General features: G+C 38.5%; 1 protein-coding gene across 1 annotated transcript in view; it reads left to right on the top strand.

The window, feature by feature from the left end:
• mlycd (malonyl-CoA decarboxylase) overlaps positions 1-24,841 on the top strand; it is a 55,588-nt gene extending 30,747 nt beyond the window's left edge. Inside the window, exons 3-5 of the mRNA XM_072279868.1 lie at positions 3,932-4,088; positions 8,388-8,540; positions 21,615-24,841. Of these exons, the coding sequence (XP_072135969.1) occupies positions 3,932-4,088; positions 8,388-8,540; positions 21,615-22,148 (844 nt within the window). The 3' untranslated portion in view covers positions 22,149-24,841. The remainder of the gene's footprint in view (positions 1-3,931; positions 4,089-8,387; positions 8,541-21,614) is intronic.
• Positions 24,842-27,032: the final 2,191 nt, after the last annotated feature.

Raw genomic sequence — 27,032 nt, 5'->3', positions numbered from 1 at the left:
AGTTGTGTACAGAGGAGATTTAAAAATCTTAGCCAGAGCCCCCAGCAATATTTTCCGTTATATTTCACAGCAGCCTGGCATAAATCCCATCTGATCCTGAGGATTTATTTATCTTTTAAGTCTGCTAAAGCATTGATAACTTTTATTTATGGAGACATGCTATTGAATTCTCCAACCACAGTCTGTTTCTTTTGTGAATATTGATGAAAAGTATTCATTTAGGACCTCACCGATATCTTTGCGTTCCACGCACAGATTGCTCATGTTGTCCGTAATGGACCCTTCTTTATCCCTGGTTATTCTTTTGCCTTTAGTATACTGATAGACTACCTTCAAATTAATCTTAATCCTGTTTGCTAGTGATTTTTTTTTGTGATCTCTCTTAGCCTTCCTAATTTGTTATTTAAGAACCTCCTTGTAATTATTATACTCTCAACATGCTTCTCCATCATTCATTTCCTATACCTATCACGTGTTTCCTATTTTCTCTTTGTCTAACCCTCCAGATCCCTTGACATCCGGGTTTCCTTATACTTATTACCCCAGCTTTTACCCTTATAGGAACTTATTGGCCTTGAACTGCCTTTTACTCCTTTGAGTTCTTCTTGCTCTGCAGATGTTGATTGTTCTGACCTCTAGAGGCACAGTTCGTTTTGTATGAATATCACTTCCTGTTCTTAACGTTTTAGACTTTACTGTAAGCTGTCTTTTATATTATTTCCTTCATGGGTTAATTGGGGTTTTGACTTCCTGCACACAGTAGAAAGACATCCATGTCCATCCACTCCTTATTTGCCCTTGAAAAAGCAATTGTCTTTTCACAAGTAAGTTCTCTTTTACAAAACCCTGAAGAAAGCTTCTGGCTTGGACAATTTTTGGGAAGGTGTTTAACTCCCTGCCTAGCTTTGTACACACGCACTGCAAAGGCAGTAGAGTGAAAAAAATAACTTGTCTTCAAATGCATTGCACATGGACCGGAGACATGTCTGAACATCATAAGCAACAATGTCAGCTTCTGGCCCAGACAACATTGATCGCAGTACCCCAGAAGTCAGGTTAGAATGTGGCACATTGATCACATCTTCACCAATGCTCAAGCAAACCACAATAAGCATAACAGGCCCATGCCAGAGCTGAAGCAACAAAAATGAGAGCAGCATAAATGCTAAGTGTGAAGTTGAAAGGCAAATGGAGAAAGCTTGTAAAGACATGGAGAGAGCATGTATCGGGGCTAGATTGAGTGCACTCAAGGAGGAGTGGGGAGTTGAGGCTGCCTTAACAGAGGCAAAGGTGTATGAAGCAGCATCTGGCCTAAATAGCGGTGAGTCTATAGCCAGAATCAGTCATGCTTTGCCGTCATAACAGCCAGTGCATCTTACTATAGCTATCATACACTGCACTGAGTGAAACAGTGTACATCACATATCAGCACTTCATGCAAGGCCAGTACCTTGGGCTGGTTCCAGCACACCCACCGCAAAGCACAGCACAAGTCAGCTGAACATCCATCAGATGTAACTACTTTCTTCTACAGTCTAAACACATGTTCTGGAACATCAGAAGTTGCTGAAAGACAAAACCAACTCCTGAAGCTGCGGTCATTCACATCTTAAGGCCATAGCTGACAAGATTGCCCCACTTGACTCTTCTGCTGAGATTCTTCTGTGCTAGGCAGAGACACCATCTGTGCACATAAGGTACATGAACAGTGTGGTCGTTGGCACAATGCACCTTATGCCCAACGACTGAACTTGCGTTGGGTCATAGTGGGTGAAGGCTACCTGGATGGTCCACTGCCAGTACATTTAAAATTAATCCCCTGGAGAGGGTGCCTTCAAGCTATTTCAGACCCTGAGAGTAGAATCTGTACGAAAGAGAGTATTGTAGATAAGCAAACCATACTTACCTCTGCTCAATCAGATTTAGGCAAGCTGATCTCCTGTCACTTGGAAGATGATTACAAGCTGGCACTTTCCATTGAAGATATATTCTTTTGAATCATGAACAAAGTGAGAATTCAAGCAGTTTGGTAGCTCCCCTACCTTTCTGCTCTCCATCACACTTCTACCAAACAACAGAGAGCAGGCCCTTAGTCGACTCGTGTCCCTCAGTCACACATTGAGGAGAATAACAGAAATGAAGGATCATTATGTGGAGTTCATGGAGAGACTCTTAAGGAACAATCATGCTGAGTTAGTGTCTCCAGCAGATCCCCAAGAAGACCATAGTCAGCAGGAGACTATTGACTTCTTCAACCCTGAGGTAGATGTAGAAATAAGTACTCAAGCCTCAACTAACATCATTCATTTATCACTGCTCCAACTTGGCAGTGCATGCTTGAAGTGCTTTTCAAGCTGGAAGTTGCTTACCAGAGCAATCTCACATATTTCTCAGTCCTTTATAGGAGTAGCCAAAGGCAACCTTTATTGTAGCTGGCATATTTGTAAGCAACCTCTTAGCACATAGCAACTGAATCGGGCAATGGTTAGAATCCTTCTTCTTCAAAGAATGGTGTTTGCAGAGGAACTTCTCCTGATCTCAAGTTACCTCAGTAAACTCTGTCCCTTCCTTGATTCTGAGGGGCCTTTGTGAGATGGAGGAAGTATTAAGAGGGTACAACTCACTTCAGAGGTAACAAATATCATTCTGGGTAAGCATTATGTAGCCTCTCTGCTCATTAGAAATTACCAAAAGCAAGTGGTAATCAAGGCCAACATTTTTGAAGTGAGAAGTGAGTCTGTGGTAAGACTGTTTTCAAGATTATTCTCTGAGACTCTCCTTCTTTTGCCAAAGACTTAATGAAATGATCATTTGACTTTTAGTTTCAGTCATCCTATGGATACTAGGCGGGGAGTGTTCTGGCCTCTGGAGGCGCTGTCTGTTTTGTATGCAGTTTACTTTGTATGAACATCACTTCCTGTACATAAGCTGTTTTTTATATCATTTTCTATGTGGATTCATTAGATTTTGACTTGAAGCACATGGAAGAAAGACATCCATCTCAGTCCACTCTTTATGTGCTCTTAAAAGAGCAATATTGTTTCACAAGTTAGCTCTCATTAAAAACCTTGAAGAAAGCTTCCAGCTTGGGTGATTTGTGTGAAGGCGTTTAACTCCTTGCCTAGCTTTGTACACACGCACTGCAAGGACTGTGGATAGACTAACTTGCAAGTAGATGCTTCCAATTTTCCTTCCCCAATTTAAGACCTTTATTAATGGTCCATCTTTTCAACAATCAGTTTAAAATGTATGGAGTTCTTGTCACTATCTCCAACATGTTACCCTTCTCATTTTCCATCTAACCAGCTACATTCTTCAAGATGAGGTCCAGGTTGACCTATGTACCTAATGTGTCAAAAAGCTCTCCAAGGCACACCTTGAAGCATTCATCCCTTCTCAGTGTTGCAAGCCCATTTAATATTTGTTAATAAGCTGAAACTGCTTACTACACCAATCATGGCTTTATTGCATTCTGCATTGCTTGTCTTCTCTTTATACTGGCTATCCTCCCTCTCCATTCTCAGTCTGCCTGCTCAGCTTTGACACAAAATGTTGACAGTTTGCCTCCTCCTCTGGGGGAGATGCTGTTGAACCTGCTGAGTTCCTACAGCAGTTGATTTGTTGCTCCCAGCGCAGATCCGTATCTGGTTAACATGTGATACATCTTGCTTCTCCAGAAATGCTCCCAGTGATCCAGGAGCCTAAAGCCTATCCTGCTGTACTAACTTCCTTCAGCCATGCATTTATTTGATCTATCTATTCTTATACTCAGTAGCTTGTGGCACCAGAAGCAATCCAGATTGTAGCTAAACATGAAAATCTTTGAGGACCAGCTTTTAAATGGCTACTTGCTCCCTAAACTTGTGTAACAGGACAACATTCTTTCACTTAACCTTGAATGCAGCTTGAATGTATCATTCATTTCTTTCAGATATGAGGCAGTGCATCCAGTCAGAAGCTGGACTGATATTAAACGCCGAGTTGGACCTTATAGAAGGTGCTATGTTTTCACACACGGTACTATGCCGGGTGAACCTCTGATAGTCCTACATGTAGCACTAACAGATGATATATCTAAAAATATACAGGTGAGCTTATTATTACTACTACTAGTTTATAGTGTTTGTTAGTCAGAACCCAGTATTTACAAATTAAATAAAATGTATCAATGGAATATTCAAAAATACTCATAAAGATTGTTAACTTTCAATTAATTAGCCATGGCTCAGTGGTAGCAGTTTTACCAGTGAATCAATCATGAGGTTGTAGGTTAACTAGAGATGCGAGCATAAAATCTAAACCCAAGAAATTAAAGGGGTGGGAGGGTTACGTTGTTAAACATCTCATCGATTGAATGAACTATTAAAATACAGCCATCAGGAGAATATTCAAAAAATTCACTGGAGGTCTGAGTAATGATGAGTAAAATACTGCTTCTTGTGCCCTTTTTTTCATTTCATTGAACTTCAGAGAGTGGGGTGGAGATATGTCTCTTGTAAAGGAGGTGCAAGGCCTGCAAGTCACCCTTGGGCAAGGTGAAGCACCTGCTTAGCCCCTGATTATTCTCACCCGAAGCCGTGGGAGCAGCTGATAGTTGGTCATATGAGCAACCAGTGCATATCACAAGTCCTGGTTATGCGATCACTGATGCCAGGCAGACAATCTCTGAAGAGTATTGATAATGGCTGGAGTCACCCATCTTGTAAAGACGCTGTCCAGAAGAAGACAATGGCAGACCACTTCCATAGAAAAATTTGTTAAGAACAAGCATCATGGAAAGACCATGATCGCCCACGTCATACAACATGGCACATAATGAAAGATCAACTATATGGATTGAAGTAGAAAACAGAATAACTGTCTTGTCTTGTGCCAGTGATCCCCATCCCCTGCTGTACCAGTACCCGATACATTTAGCAGAAGAAAGAGCAAACGTGTTTGGAAAACCTGGCTAGGTCTTAAAACATTACAAGAGTTGCAAAGGATTTCACTAACTTCATTACTAATTGGAATAGCAAACATAAGAGATTCTGCAAATGAAGAGCTCCTGATGAAGTAGATATGAGGGTTTAAAAAACTTGCTAACATCAGAAATATATTAGTGGCTGAATGGTACATATTCAAAGTACTGTGTGTGAAAGGCCAGTGAATATATTTAATAGTCCACTGCTGCAAAGCTCTTACACAGAAGCCCAAGGTTTTGTGTTCAAATAGGACAGGCCTAGGACATACAGGAAAAGTGGTCTGGCAAAATGGATTGATGGTTGCTGTGATCAGCATCATGAGTGTCAAAATATTGTGGGGAGATTTAGTGGTTGTAGTCAGCCTCTGGGGGTACTGTGGGGGTGAGGGTATGTCCAGATCTTTATCAACGTGTAGTTAGCAAGGTTACGAGATCTGAAAGAGAACACCTGCTAGATGCTTTAAGGTCAGCTTACCAGTACTGGGGCAGTAGTCTTAAGCTGTGTTGAAGATGGCTTCACATGCCTTTGTATAGTCCAGCTTACATTATTAATATATACAAAAGAGATGAATAAACTCTTCTCGGGCTACCAGCAGGTACAGGTAACCCGAGAAGAGTTTATTCATCATATATGCCAGGAAAGCATTGGTTCCCTTTTTTACAAAAGAGATGTTCAGATGTACATTGTTGGCAGCGAGTATCTGGGACATATGTGCAATAGTGTATCATTCATATGAAAGGCTGAGAAAGAAAATCACAGTCATTATTGGTAAATTTGTAATCATACATTGCTTTGGTTTTAGTAGAAATTTTATTGGCACACATATAATTCTAGGACTATGAGAGCGAGGAAAAATATGTGCATTGGCATTTAAGAATTCAGATAAATTGTCAGGTCCAAGTGAAATAGATCCTAACTAGATTGCTACTAAAAATAAGTAATTTAAACTTGACCTAAAGCTATCCCAATAGGAGCTCAAGTGCTTTCACTTCTTTCCATTCCCAACCATACTAATTTTGTAGGTATAATAATCTCAAACATGCTCTTGGCCTGCTTGAAGATAGAAACAAATAAATGAACCTGAAGTTATTCTGCATAAAGTGCTGAGCTGGCACAGCATGGTCCAACCCAAGACAAGCCCAAATTGTAAGTATTTAATTCAATCCAACATAATACAGCCCGATATTTACACATATGGTTTAGTCGCATCTGGCTCAGGTGGATAACTGGGCTCTGAAAGACAAAGTAATAGAGGAATAGCCAAAATTTATATTATACTATTCATTTTGATTATGTTGTGATACAAATAAATGATTTAAACTTGATTAAAGCAGATACAATAGAGTGGAAAAGTCTTTGGCACACGTATATAGCTAGAGTGTCTAAGACTTTTGTAGAGTACTGTATTTGTCAATATGGTGTGGAGAGTGAGTTGGCGGGAGCAAAGAATGTTGGGAATGGCAAGGATGGAGCGCCACAATGGGTGTGGGACAGGTGGCAGAGAAAGAGTACCAGTGACTTGTGTGCAGACACACGAGACATAAGGCAGGGTCATTTGATTCATAGCAATTTGTTGATTGATTATTACAGAATATCCCTCTGGTGCTTCCCACTCCCTCTCCTCTCCTTTCCGCTTTTCCCAACCATGACTCCCCTCTCCCTGTCCTCTTTCCACTCCCCCATTCTCAGTCCACAGTAGAGGCCCATATCAGAATTAGGTTTATCGTCACTCATATGTGTCATGAATTTTTTTTATGTGCCAGCAGTACAGTGCAATGCATAAAATTACAACAGTACTGTGCAAACGTCTTAGATACCCTAGCTACATATAATATGATTATGTACCTAAGACTTTTGCACAGTACTGTATAAATTTAATGGCAGCCAAGGGACAAAGCTGGATCTAATCAAAGAAGCCACTAGTAGATCTATACAACCAACACACATCAAAGTTGCTGGTGAACGCAGCAGGCCAGGCAGCATCTCTAGGAAGAGGTACAGTCGACGTTTCAGGCCGAGACCCTTTGTCAGTAGATCTATACAGCAGCTTCTATTTGTAGTTACTGATTAGCTTGTCATGTAAAGAATTAGCCCATCGTGTCATGACTGATCCGGTCAAAATTAATTTTACCTTGGCATAAAAGGTTGGTTTTAAAAAGAAATTTGTTGAAATGTATTATTAGTCTGGATGAAGAACTTAATTGCTAATGGAATTCAATTCGGGAAGTGTGAGGTGATGTATTTGCATAGGGCAAACAAGGCATGAGAAAGAATGCACTGGATGTTGGAATGACAAGTGCATGTATAAATGTCTCTGAAGGTAGCAGAGTGGTCATTAAGAAACTTCCTTTTATTAGGCAAAACATAGAATATAGCACAAGGGAGGTTACGCCCAAACAACAAAATGTTAATTGAGTGTATTTTGAATGCTTAATTCCATCTAGTTACAGAAGGTTGTAATGATCTATAACAGATATGGAGGAGATTTATGAGATGCCACCAAAGCTGTCAGACTTGGGGAGGATTGTATTTGTTTGAAATATAGCAAACCTTTTCTAGTCACTCCGTTGTTGAGAGATTGGATACAACAAAGTTAATAAGGCCTGACAACATCCTCTTGCTAATACTAAGGACATGAACTCCAGAAATGGCTGATCCTTGAGCCAAGCTGTTCCAGTGCAATTACAACACTGGCATCTGGCAATGTGCAGAATTCTCCAGGCATGTCCTGTTCAATCAAATTGAATCAGGCTATCTGTATCTTCAAGTAACTTGCATCCAGGATTCGAGATTGTTTATTGTCATCCTTCAGTACATGAGTATAAAGGAGAATGAATTGATTGGCATTGGAATTCTTAGCAGAGTGATGAATAGTGTCATTGGCTAGGCTGTCAAAGGGACATTAATAACCCTGCTCATTAATACCTTGTTTAGGTTTCATCAGAATCACTCAGCTCAAACATGGAACAAAGAGCTGATCTCCAGAAGTGAAGTGAGGGTCATTGCACTTGGTCAAGTCTGGAATTAAGGACCAAGGGTTAAACCGAAGTCAGTGACCACCAAGGGGAAGCCAGTTCAATGCACCATGAATTGGAGGAGTTTGATTAGGTTTGTTATTTTATGTCAGTCTTGGGTCTGGTCTGGAGGCTGACTGAAAGCGCCAATGAAATGGAGGAAATGTGAAATCAATAGTGAAACATTGACATATTTAGGAAACAAAATCACCTAGCTTCAACATTGAATCCTAGTCATAAAATATTTGTAGCCATAATTTTGGAACTTTATGTTTAGATGAAGATTAAAGTTAGTGTTTTCATACAAAAGCTGTGCAATTGTATATCTAATGTGCATCCAATATTTGAAAGGAAAATAGATCGTGGAAAAGGATAAGGGTTTTAATTGTATATTAATGTTTTGTGGTAGGCTATTGTTGGACGGGATCCCGCTCCTGAGATGACTGAAGACGTTAACAAGATCTCTACAGCTATTTTCTACTCCATCAGTTCTACACAACCAGGACTGCAAGAGGTAGAGCTTGGAAATTATCTCATCAAGCGAGTAGTGAAAGAGTTACAGGTAGGTCTTAGTCACAGTACGTATGTAGTCTGCAAGGATCACTGTCCAACAATAACTGATATTAGTGTTCAATGTCAATAAGTGAGCTTAGCTTGCCACAAAACATGACTGATAACTGCAGGACAGATTATATATTGTTTTGATGTTCCTAACTATCACTGATGACCATTCTTTTATATTTTACCCTAAAAGTATGTTATAAAATTTATCTGTTTATCATTTGTAATATATTGGATTATAGATGGAGTTCAGAATTTAAACTATGGAAAGTAAAAGATAAATTAATCTTTCTCAATTAATTTTCACTCAAACAGTATAGCTTTCAGTCCCATGTTTCCACTGGTTTATCGTTGCTTCTTCCCTAAACTGATTTTGTTTTGTGCTAACTTAATTTCACTGAAGTAGTCTGCTTTTAGTTTGCATCAAGACTGGAGTTGTCAGTGCTGAAAAAACATTTTATTTTCAATTTTTTTTTGTAAGTCTTATCAGTCAGTCAGTACTGCTAGTTCTGGGAGAGCAAAGGTTTAGAAGAAAATAACCTTGTTTTCCTCTGTGCTGTTTCCATTTCTCACTTCAGCTGCACCTCTCAGCTCTCTGAGACTATCAGTTCTGACTAAATTAATGACCCCCTTCAGTCGTGTGGATTGATGCTCAATCATATGCTGTTTTTCCAATCATATGAAACACAGTAATTCTTCTCTCTGGTGGGAGACATCTACTTAGAAATTCACTTTTAATGAAAGGATCAAAATAAATTAATACAGGAAATTAGATACATCTTTAATAGTCAAGTTTATTGTCATTTAACTATATACATGTATATAATGTATATAGCCTTATAATGTGTATGATTATATTAATCATCTTCAAACCAGAGTGTAAAACATAGTAGTACACATAACATATAATACATATTTCATAGAATAGTACAGCACAGTACAGGCCCTTCGGCCCACAATTGTGCCGACCCTCAAACCCTGCCTCCCATATAAGCCCCCACCTTAAATTCCTCCATATACCTGTCCAGTAGTCTCTTAAACTTCACTAGTGTATCTGCCTCCACCACTGACTCAGGCAGTGCATTCCACGCACCAACCACTCTCTGAGTAAAAAACCTTCCTCTAATATCCCCCTTGAACTTCCCACCCCTTACCTTAAAGCCATGTCCTCTTGGTTTGAGCAGTGGTGCCCTGGAGAAGAGGCGCTGGCTATCCACTCTATCTATTCCTCTTATTATCTTGTACACCTCTATCATGTCTCCTCTCATCCTCCTTCTCTCCAAAGAGTAAAACCCTAGCTCCCTTAATCTCTGATCATAATGCATACTCTCTAGACCAGGCAGCATCCTGGTAAATCTCTGTACCCTTTCCAATGCTTCCACATCCTTCCTATAGTGAGGCAACCAGAACTGGACACAGTACTCCAAGTGTGGCCTAACCTGTGTTTTATAGAGCTGCATCATTACATCGCGACTCTTAAACTCTATCCCTCGACTTATGAAAGCTAACACCCCATAAGCTTTCTTAACTACCCTATCCACCTGTGAGGCATCTTTCAGGGATCTGTGGACATGTACCCCCAGATCCCTCTGCTCCTCCACGCTGCCAAGTATCCTGCCATTTACTTTGTAATCTGCCTTGGAGTTTGTCCTTCCAAAGTGTACCACCTCATACTTCTCCAGGTTGAACTCCATCTGCCACTTCTCAGCCCACTTCTGCATCCTATCAATGTCTCTCTGAAATCTTTGACAATCCTCTACACTATCTACAACACCACCAACCTTTGTGTCGTCTGCAAACTTGCCAACCCACCCTTCTACCCCCACATCCAGGTCGTTAATAAAAATCACGAAAAGTAGAGGTCCCAGAACAGATCCTTGTGGGACACCACTAGTCACAATCCTCCAATCTGAATGTACTCCCTCCACCATGACCCTCTGCCTTCTGCAGGCAAGCCAATTCTGAATCCCTGGATCCCATGCCTTCTGAATTTCTGAATAAGCCTACTGTATGTTGAGATTAATTTTTGTATAGTTTTCCAAAGCTGTTTAGATAACATAAAATAATCTGTCCCAGTAGCACGATGCCCTTGTTTATTCAAGTGATGGTTTGTACAGTGGCTCAGTTTGTGTACATGTGCTTTGCAAAGTAATCAGCATTGAGTTTCAATTTTGATACTCAAACCAAGTTGTCAATTGACTTGCATTCACCAGCAGTCTCAATATTATTATTCTACTACCTGTTAACAGGATGATTGACATCTTCACGTTACCAAGTGTTTAGCTTGTATCACTGCACTGCTAATGTAGCCTCTAGATTTAACTTGTATTTGTTGGGTGGCAGAGTGGAGCTATGTCTTATCAAAGGCGATGTAGGGCTCTCCTTCCCTCCTCTAGCCAGTAGATCACTCTTGGGCAAGGCGTAGCACCTGCCTAGCTCCCTTGATCGGGGTCACGAGAAGCCATGGGAGCAGGTGATCGATGGTCGCATGAGCAGTTGGTGTAGATCACAAGTCCTGGTTATGTGACCACTGACGCCAGGCAATCTCTGAAGACTATTGATAATGGGTGGGATAAGGGATCACATGTCTTGTGAAGACACTGCCCAGAAGAAGGCAATGGAATCTTCTGTAGAAGAATTTGCCAAGAACAATCATGATCATGGAAAGACCATGATCACCCACATCCTATGACATGGCATATAATGAATGAATAAACTTATATCTGTGTGTGAGGGGAAAAACATTAATTAAAAATCACTTGTATATATTATAATCAACTTTTTTACTGAGCTCTCAGCAATTTTTAAATTCTATTTGCTGTGGTTCTTTTCAACATATTGTTGGAATTTACCCTTTCAATATGCATTTTCCTTTTCTGCATTGTCAGTCATTTTAGCTGACCTTTTGGAATTTGCTTCTCATATCTTACAATTTCTCATTTTTTTTAGATAGTCAATATCCACTTCTTTAATGATTCACTTAGTGCCTTTCCTTAGCATTCTCTATCTAGCCTGATCCCTATTTTCCTTCTATTACAGTAAAGCACCTTGAACTTCAAAATCTACTTCTAAGCAACCACAAGAGTGAAAGTAACTTTTGTGCAAACTGCACACTTGCTGACTACAATTATCTGAACCTCAAACTTTGTTGACGTTGCTCATACAGTTACCAAGTGCATTGATGGAAGCCTTGATGGAAAATTGTGAAAATGATTATGTTAAATTATTCATATGTGAGGGATTGATTCAGTTTCTTGTGTTGTCTAGCCAATAACTGCAATGTCATCTTCTGCTTTCACATACTGTTTCCCACTGCCATTGGCTGAATCAAAGGTAGTGCCGAATCAGCATATAGGAGGGAGTTTGAAAATCTGGCTGATTGGTGCCACAACAACAACCTCTTTCTCATTGTCAGCAAGACCAAGGAGATGAATATTGACTTCTGTAGGGGGAAACTGGAGGTTCATGGGCCAGTCCTTATTGGGGGATCAGAGTGGAAAGAGTCAGCAATTTTAAATTCCTAGCTGTAATCATTTCGGGGGATCTACCCTGGATCCAATACGTAAGTACCATTATGAAGAAAATATGGCAGCACCTCTACTTAGAAATTTGCAGAGGTGAATCTAAAACTTTGACAAGCTTCTATTGATGTGTGGTGAAGTGTATATTAACTGGTTGCATCACGGTCTGGTATGTAAACGCCAATGCCCTAGTATGGAAAAGCCTACAAGAAGTAGCAGATATGGGCCAGTCCATCACGGGTAAAGCCCTCACCACCATTGAACAGATCTACGTGGAGCTTTGTCGCAGAGAGCGGTATCCATCATCAAAGACCCTCATTGCTGCTGCCATCAGGAAGAATTACATGAGCCTCAGGACCCACACCACAAGGTTCAGGAACGGTTATTGCCCCTCAACCATCAGACTCTTGAACCAGAGGGGATAACTTCACTCAGCTTCATTCAACCCATCACTGACTGTTCCTACAACTATGGCCTCACTTTCAAAGACTCTTGATCTCATGCTCTCAATATTTATTGCTTATTTATTATTAGTATTTCTTTTTGTATTTGCACAATTTGTTTTTTTTTTGCACACTGGTTGTTCTCCCTCCTGTTGGATGTGATCTTCCTTTGATTTAATTGTGTTTCTTACATTTATTGTGAATGTCCACAAGGAAATGAATCTCAGGGTTGTATATTGTGACATGTATGTACTTTAATAATAAATTTACTTTGCAATTTGAAAATCAAGTCTATTTGGCATGCATTTTTTTTAGTAAAAATTACCACCAAGCTGATAAATATGTCATCAGCAAAGTGAATGCTGGATAACAGTTAGTTTCTGTTTAAAGCTAATTCAGTAGTACTTCACAGATATTAGACCATGCTGGGAAATGCAAGGAAATTGTGTGGGAAGTTATGGGCACTTATTATAGTAAATGCCAGCAAGTTCAGGATACCCGTGTGGATACTGTATTCCCAAATATGCTGACCTATCTTTGTCAGCATTGTCCTGATTGAACTTTGCTACTGAACTTTGTATGGAGTTCGGAGCTGAAGCAAGTTCTTACTGAATCCACCAGTGGCTATATAATTAATCCACCCACTAAAGCTGTAGGGTGTCAGATTTATCATGGGATCCACTGACTCATTCAGTTGAATGCACTCGATTAATTCCAATGAAAAGTACTAAGATCAGATTGCTTTTATTTTTAATTAATTATTTTTGAAGATTTAAATAAAATTGTGCAATTGTTTAGTTGATTTTAATAGTTTACTCAAAAACACTTTAAACTTTGACAGAATTGAGAAGCAGTAAAGCTGAGTACAGGTCTGCCCAGGTACCAATTCCATCATCTGTTTTATTGTTCATATCCTGTCACATTATCGCCTTAGCATGTTAAACCTAGACTTGCTTTTCAGGATGTTTAGCTTTAGATACAAGTCAATGAAGTCGGCAACCAATACACACCAAAGTGGTGAGTGAGAGCTTCTTTCTGAGGTTTATCCTCATTATTGTATATGAGGTCCACTGTAAATAATCTTTAGACAATGGACATGATCAGTCTGCCTGTTGTCTATTAGGTGAATGCTAAAACTGGAAATCAGTCCCCCACAAATCCTTTGCTGCAAACTAAACCAAAGTAAAAATAAAAGGAAGCAGGATTTATATTGATATCAAACCTTCCATGGACTCAATACCTCTTGAATCTTTACAATTACTGAGCTATTTTTTAATTGTAGATATTGTGATAGAGTAAGTGTAGCAGATAATTTTCACCCCAACAAATTCCCACAGACAGGATGGTGTCTTTTGATGGTGGTTGAGCAACACGTACTGACTGCAACACATGGGATATCCTCTGTCCAGTACTTTTAGAATGATGCTTTTGACTTTTCATACAGCTGAAAAGGAAAATTCCTCCAAAAGCACACAACCTTGCAATAAGATTTGGAGGCCTGTGTGTCTCAATGACCCAGAGAGCAACCGTAGCAAGAAAAAGTTTGCAATTACCTGGTTTTCTGCATTATTTACTCATAAAATGCTGTCTGATCGTCATCCAAGTCACAATAATAGACAAACAATATGCCTAAATTAATAACACACAAACAATTGTACTACTTCTCGTCAATACTGAGTACACCATTTAACCAACCACACTCTAGATTCAAAAATGTATTTGAACTTCAGGGGTAATGCCTTCCACAAAAGCTCTTTGGATTCAGGTGTTGCAATCAATGAGATGAGATTGGAGGTGTGGGTCGTAGAGGTGCCTTGTCCTATAAAAACTGATACACAGTCAGGTTACTGATAGAGCCTGCTCTTCTCAAGAAAGATCTGTTTATATGCACTGTGCCTTGATCAAAACAACTTTCAGAGGATCTTAGAAGAAGAATTGTAGAGATGCATGAAGCTGGAAAAGGCTACAAAAGCATTCTGAAAGACCTGAGTGTTCATCAGTCCACAGTAAGAGAAATTGTCTACAAATGGAGGAAACTCAGTTCTGTCGCAACTCTCCCTAGGAGTGGCCTGCAAAGGTCACACCAAAAGCACAACGTGCAATGCTGAATGAGGTGAAAAATAACTCAAGGGTAACAGCAAAAGACCTGCAAAAATCTCTAGAACTTGCTGAAATTTCTGTTCATGTGTCCACTATAAGAAAAACACTGAAAAAAATAGTGTTCATGGAAGGACACCAATGAGGAAACCACTGCTTCCGCCCCCCCCAAAAAAAAAGCATTGCCGCACATCTCAAGTTTGCCGAAGACCACCTGGATGTCCATAAAGCTTCTGGGACAATGTTCTGTGGACAGATAAGACAAAAGCTGAACTTCTTGGCAGAAATGCACACCACTACGTTTGGAGGAAAAAGGGCACTTCACACCAACACCAAAACCTCATCCCAACTGTGAAGCATCGTGGAAGGAGCATCATAGTTTGGAGCTGCTTTGCTGCCTCAGGGCATGGACAGCTTGCAACTGTTGAGGGAACAATGAATTCAAAATTGTATCAAGACATTTTACACGAGGATATCAGAGTAGCAGTCCGTCACCTGAAGCTTAATAGAAGTTGGGTGATGCAATAAGATAATGATACGAAACACAAGAGTAAATCAACAACAGAATGGTTTAAGAAGAAAATTTGTGTTTTGGAGTGGCCAAGTCAGAGTCCAGATCTTTACCCAATTGCGATTCTGTGGCATAACCTGAAGAGGTCTGTTTATGCAAGGTATCCCAGAAATATTGCTGAACTGAAACAGTTTTGTATAGAGGAATGGTATAAAATTCCTCCTAGTCATTGTGCAAGTCTGATCAGCAACTACAGGAAATGTTTGGTGGAGGTTATTGCTGCTAAAGGAGGTCCTACCAGTTATTAAATATAAAGGTTCACAGACTTCTTCTATCCTGGACTGTGAATGATTAAGCAATGTGTTCAATGAAGACAGGAAAAGTACAATTGTTTGTGTGTTATTAGTTTAGGCATATTGTGTTTCAAAGGTTCATTTATTATCAAAGTATACAACTCTGAATTTCTTCTTCTCTGGGTAGCCATGACACCAAGAAAGAAAAGAAAGGCAGCATGATCATCAACACCCAAAACTCCCCTCCCTGCACAAAAAAAACAAGACAAATTGGGTGAAAAACACAGAATATAAAAAGCTATAAGACTGAAAAAAGTCTGCAGTCCAAGTCCATATCCAAAACGCGGAAAGCCTGGTAACATTCACTGGGCATAGCGACTATTGCTTATTATTTCTATTGTCTATTATTGTGACTTAGAGGAAGATCAGATCACATTTTATGAGTAATTAATGCAGAAAAACGGGTAATTGCAAAGGGTTCACAAAATTTTTCTTGCAACTGTATGTTGCTTGGAGTCAGGGCCCTGTGCTTTGACTCTTGGTAGGATCACCCATGCCAAACAAGTCAAAGGGTAGAGGCCAGACTAAGAGTGGTCCATTAGTCTTCCAGGTTCGGGGGTTCAGCTCAGGGCTAACAACCCTGACTGATCAAAAACAATTGTTACGGAAACAGCAATGAAGAATCCTTCTATACAGACAAATGAAGGACCTTCATTGGTGTCCTAAGCATCAATGGCATAATGGGTAGTAGGTAAGAAGGAAGACTGGGCCTCAATTCATCTTGTTCTGAAGCCCCTAATGCCAACAATGCACTACATTAGTGACATTCTGCTTGAATTCCGATGTTTTCTTTTCATTTTAGAATAGAAGCAATTGTAGAAGCTCACCTCCATTCAGTGATGACTGTACTTTTACAATACAACAGGAATTCTGCAGATGCTGGAATTTCAAGCAACACACATAAAAGTTGCTGGTGAACGCAGCAGGCCAGGCAGCATCTCTAGGAAGAGGTACAGTCGATGTTTCAGGCCGAGACCCTTCGTCAGGACTAACTGAAGGAAGAGTGAGTAAGGGAGTAGTCCTGACGAAGGGTCTCAGCCTGAAACGTCGACTATACCTCTTCCTAGAGATGCTGCCTGGCCTGCTGCGTTCACCAGCAACTTTTATGTGTGGTACTTTTACAATGTCTGCTTTGTAGTTGGTTAATAGCCAAAGGTAGCAACAAAGCCCACATACAAACGTATATATTGTTCTTGTTCTGAAATCCCACTTATTTTTCTTTACCTTAGGAAGCTGTCTTTCCTTCACTATCTCCCCATTCTGGGAATTACTTTTCAACACCATTCTGTGCTACTTAAATGAACACCTAAAGTCCTATATCTTCCACTTTTAAAGACTTTGACACTGTTTGCTATTAATTTCACTTGCACTGTTAGATTATATCAGAATGATTGTATTAATACATTATTTAGTAGGTAAAGTTGTACCAATATAAAGCGTATTTCTTGCCTGTATATAATGCACATATCTTTTTGATGGCTAATCCATTAAATTAATGACGTAGAGATCTTTTGTCATTGCATTTTAAATGCAATGAAAATAGATTCAACTAGAACTTTATAATACATTATTTATAATATGTTATCCTATAGTAATGAAAATGGCCATGCTTTATATAAATCTTAACTTTGTATGCTTTGCTAATACTTACACAATGTAGTTTAAACTACATACCAATAGGCTTTTTTCTTGTAATTCAACATTGAATATTTGTGAGCAAAGATATAATTAATCTAAATGCTGATTCCACTGTCCTCTCCCATTAGTTTGCCATCTTTCAATAAGCAGTTTCTGACTTTTTTGGGCTGTGCTGTACATCAGACATTGATCTTGCAGCTAGATTCTCTCCCCTATTTTAATTCACCACATGTATCACCTCTACTCAGTTGTAACTGTATGCATGAAGTATGATAAACCCCAAATTTAAAAAAAACTGAAAAACTGTGAAATCTATTTTGCTTAGTTTATAAATCTACCTTTTTGTTAGGCCTGAAAAGTAAGCATAAAAAAAAATACATCACACTTTAGTAAATATACAGATAAAGCATCACCAAATAGTGATTGAGTCACAACCCTCATTTCAGTTACTTTAAATGAAGAGAGCCACGAAAGTTGAGGGAAAAAGTGCCCTGTAAAGAAAGCAAAAAATTATTCCAAGCAGTTCATCTGTTTGCCAATAGCAGATGCCATCTGGAAAGTTATTTGCTCAGTCCCTTGATAGAAGACTGCTAGATTGCAAAAAGAAAGATCAGCATAATTGGTAAAACAGGATTGCAATTTAGTTTTGTTTAAGGACAGAAAATAGGGAATAGAAATAAATAGAATGAGCAGCAAATCTGAAATAAAACAAAATGTGGCTATCAGTAGATCAGGCACCACCTGCACCAGTGTCCTTTCTTGGCTGAGAAGTAAATCAGTCATTTTCAGGTTGGCTGAGGGCTCTGGGGCTTTACACTGGGGTAGTATTTCTTGATGTTTGTTCTCCAATTTGATGACGCTAATTATACTATGCCATTAAAGTAGTATTATATTTAACAGGGTAATTTGTGAGAGAGTTGTGACCTTGCAGTATTTCTTAGAACTTATTGGGAATAAAGGGGGCCTATTCTATTGGCTGCTGGTGTGCCACAGAAGTCAGTGTTGGGAACATTTCTTTTCTCATTTTCTGTCAGTGATTTGGATGGAGGAATTGATGGATTTGTGGCCAAGTTTGTGAACAATACGAAGATAGTTGGAGGGCACCTAGAGGAAGCAGGGTGTCTGCAGAAAGGCTTAGATTGGGGAAATGGGCAAAGAAATGGCAGATGGAATATAGTGTAAAGGAGTGTATGATCATGCACTTTGGCAGAAGGAATAAAGGCATGGACTGTTGTCTAAATGAGAAGAAAATACAAAACTCGAGATGAGAGCAACTTGTGTGTCCTTCTGCAGGTTTCTCTAAAGATTAACTTGCAGGTTGGATCAGTGGTAAGGAAGGCAAGCATTCATTTTGAGAGGACTAGAATTCAAAAGCAAGTATGTAATGCTGGGGCTTTATAAGGCATAGGTCAGCATTTGGAGTGTTGTTAACAGCTTTGCACCCCTTATGTAAGAAAAGATGTGCTAGCTTATATAGGGTCAAGAGCAGGTTTATGAGAATGATCCCAGGAATGAAAGGGATAACATATAAGGAGGGTTTGATGGCTTTGGGCCTGTACTCACTGGAGTGTAAAAGAATGGGGGGGGGGGCAGTGGTGGAGAATCTCATTGAAACCTATCAAATATTGAAAGGCCTAAATAGAGTGGATGTGGAGAGAATGTTTCACGTGGATGAGTCTGAGATCAGAGCCTAAGTGAGACATCCATTTAGAATGACATGAGGAAAAATTTATTCATCGCCACCAGAGGGTGGTGAATCTGTGGAATTTATTGCCACAGACTCCTATGCAGGCCAAGTCATTAAGGTGGAGGTTGATAGGTCTTGATTAATCAAGGTACTGAAGGTTACATGGTGAAGTCAGGAGAATGGGGTTGAGAGGGAAAACAAATCAGCTGTGATGAAATGCCAGAGCAGACTCGATGGGCTGAATGGCTTAATTCTGCTCCTATGTCTTATGGTCTAACCAGATTACAACCTGTAAAGAGCCTGGCAACTAAAACATTTGGCATTGCCTTCTCCGGAGAGAAGATTTCCTGTGACCTGACACCAACAGCTCATATTGTACAACTATCAGTGAAAGGAGCTAACAAGACTAAAGCATGGATCGGTATGCTTTTGCGAACTTGCAGGCTCTGCCTGGGTGCCTTTGCAGTGGTTCTCTTACTCAGTGCATTACCCCCAGTTTGATTGCCAAGCTACCAAACAAGCTTCATGGATGTGCAATTCAACTTGATTATCTTGGGTGGCAACTAGAATTTTGAAGTCAACATCACTCAGTAACTTATTTTGCTGTTGACTACTGCCCCATGTCACGTCTGTCAAAATTTTATGAGAAATAGGTCACACAAATTGCAGCACCTGTTTATCCTTTGAGGTCCCTTTAAAGTCTCAATATAGGGGACTAGAAAGGATCCTTTGAAACTACAAGCCTTATGTTGTCTATTTCATCAGTAATGACAAATAGACTAAAACCTGGATCAAAAACATTGGACAGAACAAGGAACATTCCCCAGTTTTCACCTACCTTGGAAGACAATGGCTTTTCTAATTTCCCTTGCAATTCTCTAATGCAAGTTTTGGACAAAAAACTGTCACCCTCTGCTTGATTAGGGTATGCAAACTTGATTCACTCCAACAAAGTAGCCAGAGTGGTTTGAAAGGTGCTGCAGAAGTTTAGCAGTTAATGCAATGCTATTACAGCTTGGAGTGTCAGAGTTCAGAGTACAGTTCCGGCTTCCTCTGTAAGGAGTGTGTATACCCTCCCTGTGGAATATGTTGGTTTTTCCTGGGTTCTGCCGTTTCCTCCCACAGTCCAGTGACGTACTGGGTAGATTAATTGGTCATTGTAAATTGTCCCTTGATTAGGTTAGGGTTAAATCAGGATTGTCGAGGCCGTGCTGTTCGAAGGGCCTACTCCATGCTGTATTGCTAAGTAAATAAGTAAATGACACGCAGGATCATTGTGGTCACTGTAGGTAAACTAAAATGTGTGTATGTCTAATCCTGAAGAAAGTGGTATGCAGTTGAATTTCTGAGCCATGGAAGTTTAAATAAATAAGAGATGAACTCATCAAAATTTACAAGATTCTGAGAGACTGACATGGTATATTGTGGAGAGACCGGTACTGCTTGATAATTGGATTTTTTAAAAATGCATTTGCACCCTTCTTTATGTGAAAGTCATTCAAAAATGTGTTTTGCATGTGTTGAAGTATTATGCTCATGCTCTTTAGTAAATTAGACTTATTGTAATTTACTCAACTTCAGTGACATTTATCGAGTCTGTGCCTACCATAACATCGTCAATGCATGCAGTGCTCATTAACAACATACAAATGGAGTTTGGATCAAAAGATCTTCATTTTTTAATTCTATGTAATACACACACACTTCTTGATGAATGTAAAGAATCATATATAATCCAAACTATGGAATTTTTAATATATTTTGTAGGGCCCCGACCCCTGCCATTCTAATATATTAAAACTTTGTCAGCAACCTGAATGAGATCAAGCACTTGTGAATCTTTGGTTCAGTGATGCCTTGATCTGTAGCTACAATGTTGCCACTTTCCACCATGACTGAGAGATATTCATGGTTCCTTATATTGGCGAAGGAAATGTGGATCTACAAGCCTGCCACTATCTACAGACCCGTCCGCTCCACATGTTATACTGTTATTTCTTTTGCACACACACCCCCACCTCCACAATCAGTTTGTCATCTATGAGTTTGCCAAGATCTGACTCCCATTCTTATTTCTTTAATCCCCTTGCCAGTCTGAGGTTCACCATGAAACAGCATGTGAATGACCTAGCAGGAGCCTCCTTGGTTGTGCAGGCCAGTTTTATTATTACTTAAAAAAAAAATAAATCACAATAATGATTTCTAAAGAAAAATTATCCAGATTTCACAATTTTTTTGGTTGAATTGCTGTGAGGATAAAATGCAGCACTGCAAAAATAGGTTAAATCCAATTTCTTGTACAGGGTCTAGAACGAGGTGAAATTGTCTCAGACATAGAAAAGAAATGCCTTTACTCATTTATAAATCTTTATAATTCTCAACCTCCAGAGCTGCAGCTGCTCGATAGGTAAAAATATTCAGGTGAAGATTATATAGTTTTGGGCAGCAACAAAACTATTGTAAGTGGATTTAACTGTGACCTTACTGAATGCTGCAGCAGACTTGAGGAACTACATTTTTGCTTATGGTTCATGTCATGTTCTGAAAAGCACAATTCTTTATAATTAGTCTAACTGCAGCACCTTTTTATCTGGTTTTTGGACAATGTGCATTGTAGTATGCAACCTTTATTTGGAATTGCTACTTTCATAATGCAGGCAGTTTTATCACATTGAATATTATGCAAATTAAACTTTTAGGGAACAATGGGATAAGAAAGAGGAGCAGACAAAGCTTGATGTAGCAGGGCTGAAGTAATATCACTACTGATTATATTTGAAATATGTAGTGGCTTTGGCATTCATTTTTTTTAATCTAATTTTCAGGACGAGTTTCCTCACATGAAGCAGTTTTCCAGTCTGTCTCCTGTTCCTGGCTTCACAAAATGGTTAGTTGCAATCATCAGTGACCAAATGAAGGAAGGAACTACAAACAGAATCCTTACACAAGCTGAGTGTAAAGAAATCCAGGAAATTATTGGAGACTCTGTATTAGAAAAACTTAAGAGTTTGCTTATCACCAATGAGTGGGTGAAGTCCAAAAAACTTGTTCAAGTTCTGGAGCTACCACTTATGAGACTTTGTGCCTGGTACTTGTATGGAGAAAAACATCGTGGGGCTGCTCTTAATCAAGTAGCTAACTTTCATCTTCAAAATGGTGCTGTGATGTGGCGGTTAAACTGGTTGGCTGACACAAGCCCTCGTGGCATTTCATCATCCTCTGGAATTATGGCTAATTATCGTTATTTCCTGGAAGATACCAATTATAACAGTGTCCAGTACTTGAGGACAAGACATATTGAAGCATCTGAACAGGTCTTGAGTCTTGTAGCTCAATTTCAGAAAATCAGTAAGCTTTAGAGCTTTACTGGGCAATGCACTTTTTCCTCAAGAAAGGAGAAATCAGTACAATATTGCCTATAAGTGTTTAAATAAAGCAAATTGTAATTATGGAAAATTCATGGTGGTGAAGGCAATTATATTTATTTGCTTTGTTGATAGTATGTCATTTAAAGTACATAATGATTTATTGAGAATGGTAAGTATTATTGGCTGGTTATTTCTCTAACTGAATTTTAAGTTAGTCATTTGAAAAAATTAGATTTTTCTTCAACACTTAAGACAACGACAACCAATGTGTACTTTTGACACAGTTGGGTTAGAATATCCTTACTTGTTTTGTAGGCATCTGTATAACTTTTCAACTTTGTAAAGCCCAATAATCCGAGAGGAAAGTATCACTATTTTCTTTAGGGCTTCAGTGTTCTTATTCACAGCTAAAAAGCTTTCGATGCTGACTAGATGATGTTCAGCATTTTGCAAACTTTTAGCTAATTTATTTGTAATGGTATTTGTGATGGTAATGGCACTCAAGTACTTTTGTATCCTACTACTGAAAAGTCCACCTTGGCAGCAGTCTACCATTATAAATAATTGCTTCAAATAGTGAATTGCTTGTAAGTTCATTAGGATCATCCTGTCCACTTTAGTTATTTGTGTTACTGGTTAGGTTAGCAGTCCATGTTCCAAACTTGCACTTATTGGCAGTTTCCATAAATGGATCAACTCCTCTATAACATTAAATTTAGATCTTTTTGAATGTTGTGACTAGGATAATATTTCATAATTACCCTTTTTATCATTGAATTATGTGTTGGAGACCATAGGTACCAACACATTGTCCTATTCTTCATGAAAGTCAGCATATATATCAGGCTAATTTGTACTAAAGCAAAAAAACAAGTGTTGAAAATTAGCAGTTTAATATCTTGACTTACAGAATAAAACTCAGCTGTTCCGATGAAATAATGTCTAGAATGCTATTGGCCCTTCCAGTAGACTGTGTGTGAGTTTCTAGTTAAATATTATTTGAAGATTGCAGAAATTTGGACCTAATCCCCTCCCTATTGTGCTAACAGTAGACACTTTGCCCTACTAATTCCAAAAATGGCAGACAGAAGCTTTGTGCATTTTATAACTGGTATAATCTAAGCTAAGAGTCACCTAATGTTTATTGGAACTCAGTTGAGCTTTTAAGGAAAAACAACAGTGTACACTAAGAATGTTGTTCAAAAATTTGAAAAAAATTGAAGCAGTGACAATCATCAAAAATAATGAAATTGGAGTACTATCGATAGCCTAATTTTAGAATTAGTCCTTGTACCTTTCTTCATTCTCTGACATACAGATGTGTGACTGCAAATTCTTGTTAGAAAGTTGAAGGCAGGCTGCAAGCTCTTTCATTGATCCCCCATGATTCTGCCAACAAACTACAAAAATCTTGCAGCATAGCAATCACCATGGAAGCAAACTCCAACAAACCTACATCTGAAATGAGGCAAACATAGCACCTTATGGCTTTTGGGTAGAGACATCAATCACCCAGCAACTGGATGATTATTTGTACAATCTAAAAGAAAATGAAATAAGTGTGAATTTAAATACAAAAAAAAAATCTGGTTTTCAGATGCTTCCAATTAAGGATAATTGATTGGAATAGTTGATTTCATTCACTTCTACATAAAACCATTGACTAAAATCAATGAGGTCCTTTTGAACAGTGAAGTACTCCAAGGTAATGAGAGCACCCATGTAAAATCGCCTTTTATTCAGTGTGTCTATCATTTTAATTTACGAACCTTTATAATACCCAGAAAACAAAAACAAGTAAAAATGCATTGATCCCTGTTGTTAATAAAGATGAAAACTGACTTGTTATAACTGACACCCAGCAAGAGTTCTATCTGGGAAGGTGAAAATTCTTGGCACTTACCCCATCACAAACAAAATCAAAGGATTTCAGCAGAGAATAGAAAATGTAATATTCTAATATATTATGGCTAACAGAGCAAATGTGTGGCAGTTTTTTATATTTGTCTTGGCATTAATATCAATTTGAAAATTGATTTTAGCTGACTAAAGTTAAAATGTTTAAAGAACTGCTAGCTGAGCAATAAAAAATCATCTAACTAAGGAAGAGACAATATGCACCTCAGAGAAATTCATTTAGAGAAATTGCATTGAACATACATGACCCCTAGCAGAATTAGTAACAGTGAAACTATTCAATAACTAGTTTAAAGGAAGCTGTTGAACTGCAATTAACATTCTCTATTTAGTTTTATTGCCTTCATTTACTTTTAATTAGATTTTTATCTGGAGATTCTTTTAAAAATGGTATATCTGAACACATACAGCTAAGTGCCATTAGGTTTACTAGAATTCTGTCTAGTTCAACAAGGTCAAAATCCACTAAATGAGGAAAATAATTAAACATAATCTGCAGATAATGTAACATTTATGGATGCAATAAAATGCAGTTTGATATTTTAAAAAAATGCTATGCACATCAATGTGTCACCTCCTGAACACTTTAGATGTAATTTAAATAAATTACAGTATTAAAAATACAAAATGTAATTTTGTCTTTTTGTAATTCACAAACCATCTATTCTGAAATTACATTAATATGAAGTTAAGAAAAATGAACTTATAAAATAAATTAAGATCTATTCTTGCAATCCATCAATGGAAAATATACAATAGAATGTATCAATGGAAATTGTATTGTAGAATGTATCATAACCAGAAAGTTCCTGGTTTCTCTCAATAAATGAAAATTGATCTAAATCTGTGCAACTGGGCTACTTCTATTAACTAGTAAAAATGTGGGAATACAGGTGTGAGTGGATTATGCATGATTGAGATGTTCATAATTTTGAATGTGCCATAGACTTTTCAGGGATAAATGAAGATTGTCTATCAGTGAAATAGTGAGGGCTGCTCTCTCTCCCTTTGAAATTATTCTGGAATGAATGGATAAAAAGAACCTTCAAGAAAGTTGACAAAACATTAATTTAATAACCTGTTTTACCTACTGCTAAAGTACATCCATTTGTTCAGCTCACAGATGATGACTATGTGTCATGCTAACTAGACAGGTTTTATTGTTCAAAGATGCCAAGAGAACAAATTCAGCCAGAAATTCAGCATTGGAATGGGCTTGATTTGACAAGACCATGCATGTGAAGTGATAAATCACTATCTAGTATGGCACAGGGGTTAGCAAAATATTTGTATGATCAAGACATATTTGGCATACCTAATATAGGTTAACCTGCATCAGCCATTATACTTTGGTAATAAATGGAAACTTAAAAAAGGTAAATAGGTGACTTATTCACCATATGTAGGTTTTTAAATGAATTCCACTTCTTAAGATTTAATTGTTGCAATTTATTATTTGAGGGGAGTAAACATTAATAATTTCAGACCAAATTTACTGGTGTCTTTGATAATTTTGTGAAAAGAATCTGTTAATTCTTTCAATGAACAATTTGTGTATTCTCATTGGACGTCATTAGTGTGGTTGCAAATTCAATCTGAATTCGTTGATGCAACGGTTTACTGGTCAAATTTGGCTATCATTTATGTTTCTGCATAGACGGGGTAGTAATTCTGAAATAGTTTCTTGAGATGTATTTAAGGTGAAGATATTAATGACACTTCTTGCACTTTTAATAACTGTGTTCTACATGGGATTGGCAAATATGGCTGCAAATGAAGTTAAGGACTTGCATAAAAGCCAAGGACATGTAAGGTGGCAAAAGTGAGTGGGAAGGTGAATGATTGGGAAGCTTTTAAAATCCAACAAAAGGCTACTAAAAAGTTATAAGAAGGGAAAAGATGAAATATGAAGGCAGACTAGCCAATAATATAAAGGAGGATACCAAAAGTTTTTTTTTTCAGTTATAAAAAGATTAAAACGGAGGTGAGAGTTGATATTGGACCACTGGAAAATGATGCTGGTGAGCTAGTAATGGGGGACAGAGAAATGGTAGATGAACTTAATGGGTACTTTGCATCTGTCTTCACTGTGGAAGACACTGATAGTGTGCCAGAGGTCCGCGAGTTCAGGGAGGAGGAGTGAGTGCCATTGCTATTACAAAGGAAGACAGACTAGGTAAACTCAAAGGTCTTAAAGTTGATAAGTCACTAGGACCAGATTGACTACATCCCAGAGTCCTGAGAAAAGTTGCTGAAGTGATAATGCATGCATTGGTCATGATCTTATAAGAATCACCTGATTCTGGCATGGTTCCAGAAGACTGCAAATGTCACTCCACTCTTTAAGCAGAGAGGAAGGCAAAAGAAAGGAAATTATAGACCAGTTAGTCTAACCTCAGCAATTGGGAAGGTATTGGAATCTACTATTAAGGATGCGTTTTTGAGGTACTTGGAGACTAATGATAAAATAAGTCAAAAGTCAGCATGGTTTCTGTGAAGGGAAATCTTGGCTGAAAATCTGTTAGAGTTCTTCAAGGAAGTAACAAGCAGGATAAACAAAGGAGAGGCAGTGAATGTCATTTATTTGGATCTTCAGAAGCTGTTTGATAAGGTACCCACACATGAGGCTGCTTAACAAGATAAAAACCCTATGGCTTTACAGGAAAGGTAGTGGAATGGCTGACAGGCAGGAGGCAGCAGGTGCGACTAAAAGGGGCCTTTCCTGGTTGCCTGTTGGTGACTAGTGGTGTCCCTCAGGGGTCAGAATTGGAACTGCTGCTTTTTACATTGTCAATGATCTAGATAAATGAAATTGATGGCTTTGATTCAAAGTTTGTGGATGATGCAAAGATAGGTGGAGGGGTAGGTAGGGCTGAGGAAGCAATGTGATTGCAGTAGGACTTTGAGAAATTGGAAGAATGTGTAAAAAAAGTGGCAGATGGAATACAGTGTGGAGAA

This window comes from Mobula birostris, chromosome 15, assembly GCF_030028105.1.
Source record: "Mobula birostris isolate sMobBir1 chromosome 15, sMobBir1.hap1, whole genome shotgun sequence".
NCBI classification, from domain to species: Eukaryota; Metazoa; Chordata; class Chondrichthyes; order Myliobatiformes; family Myliobatidae; genus Mobula; species Mobula birostris.
Note: the sequence above shows the minus strand (reverse complement) of the source record. Positions and strands in the feature narration are given on the sequence as shown.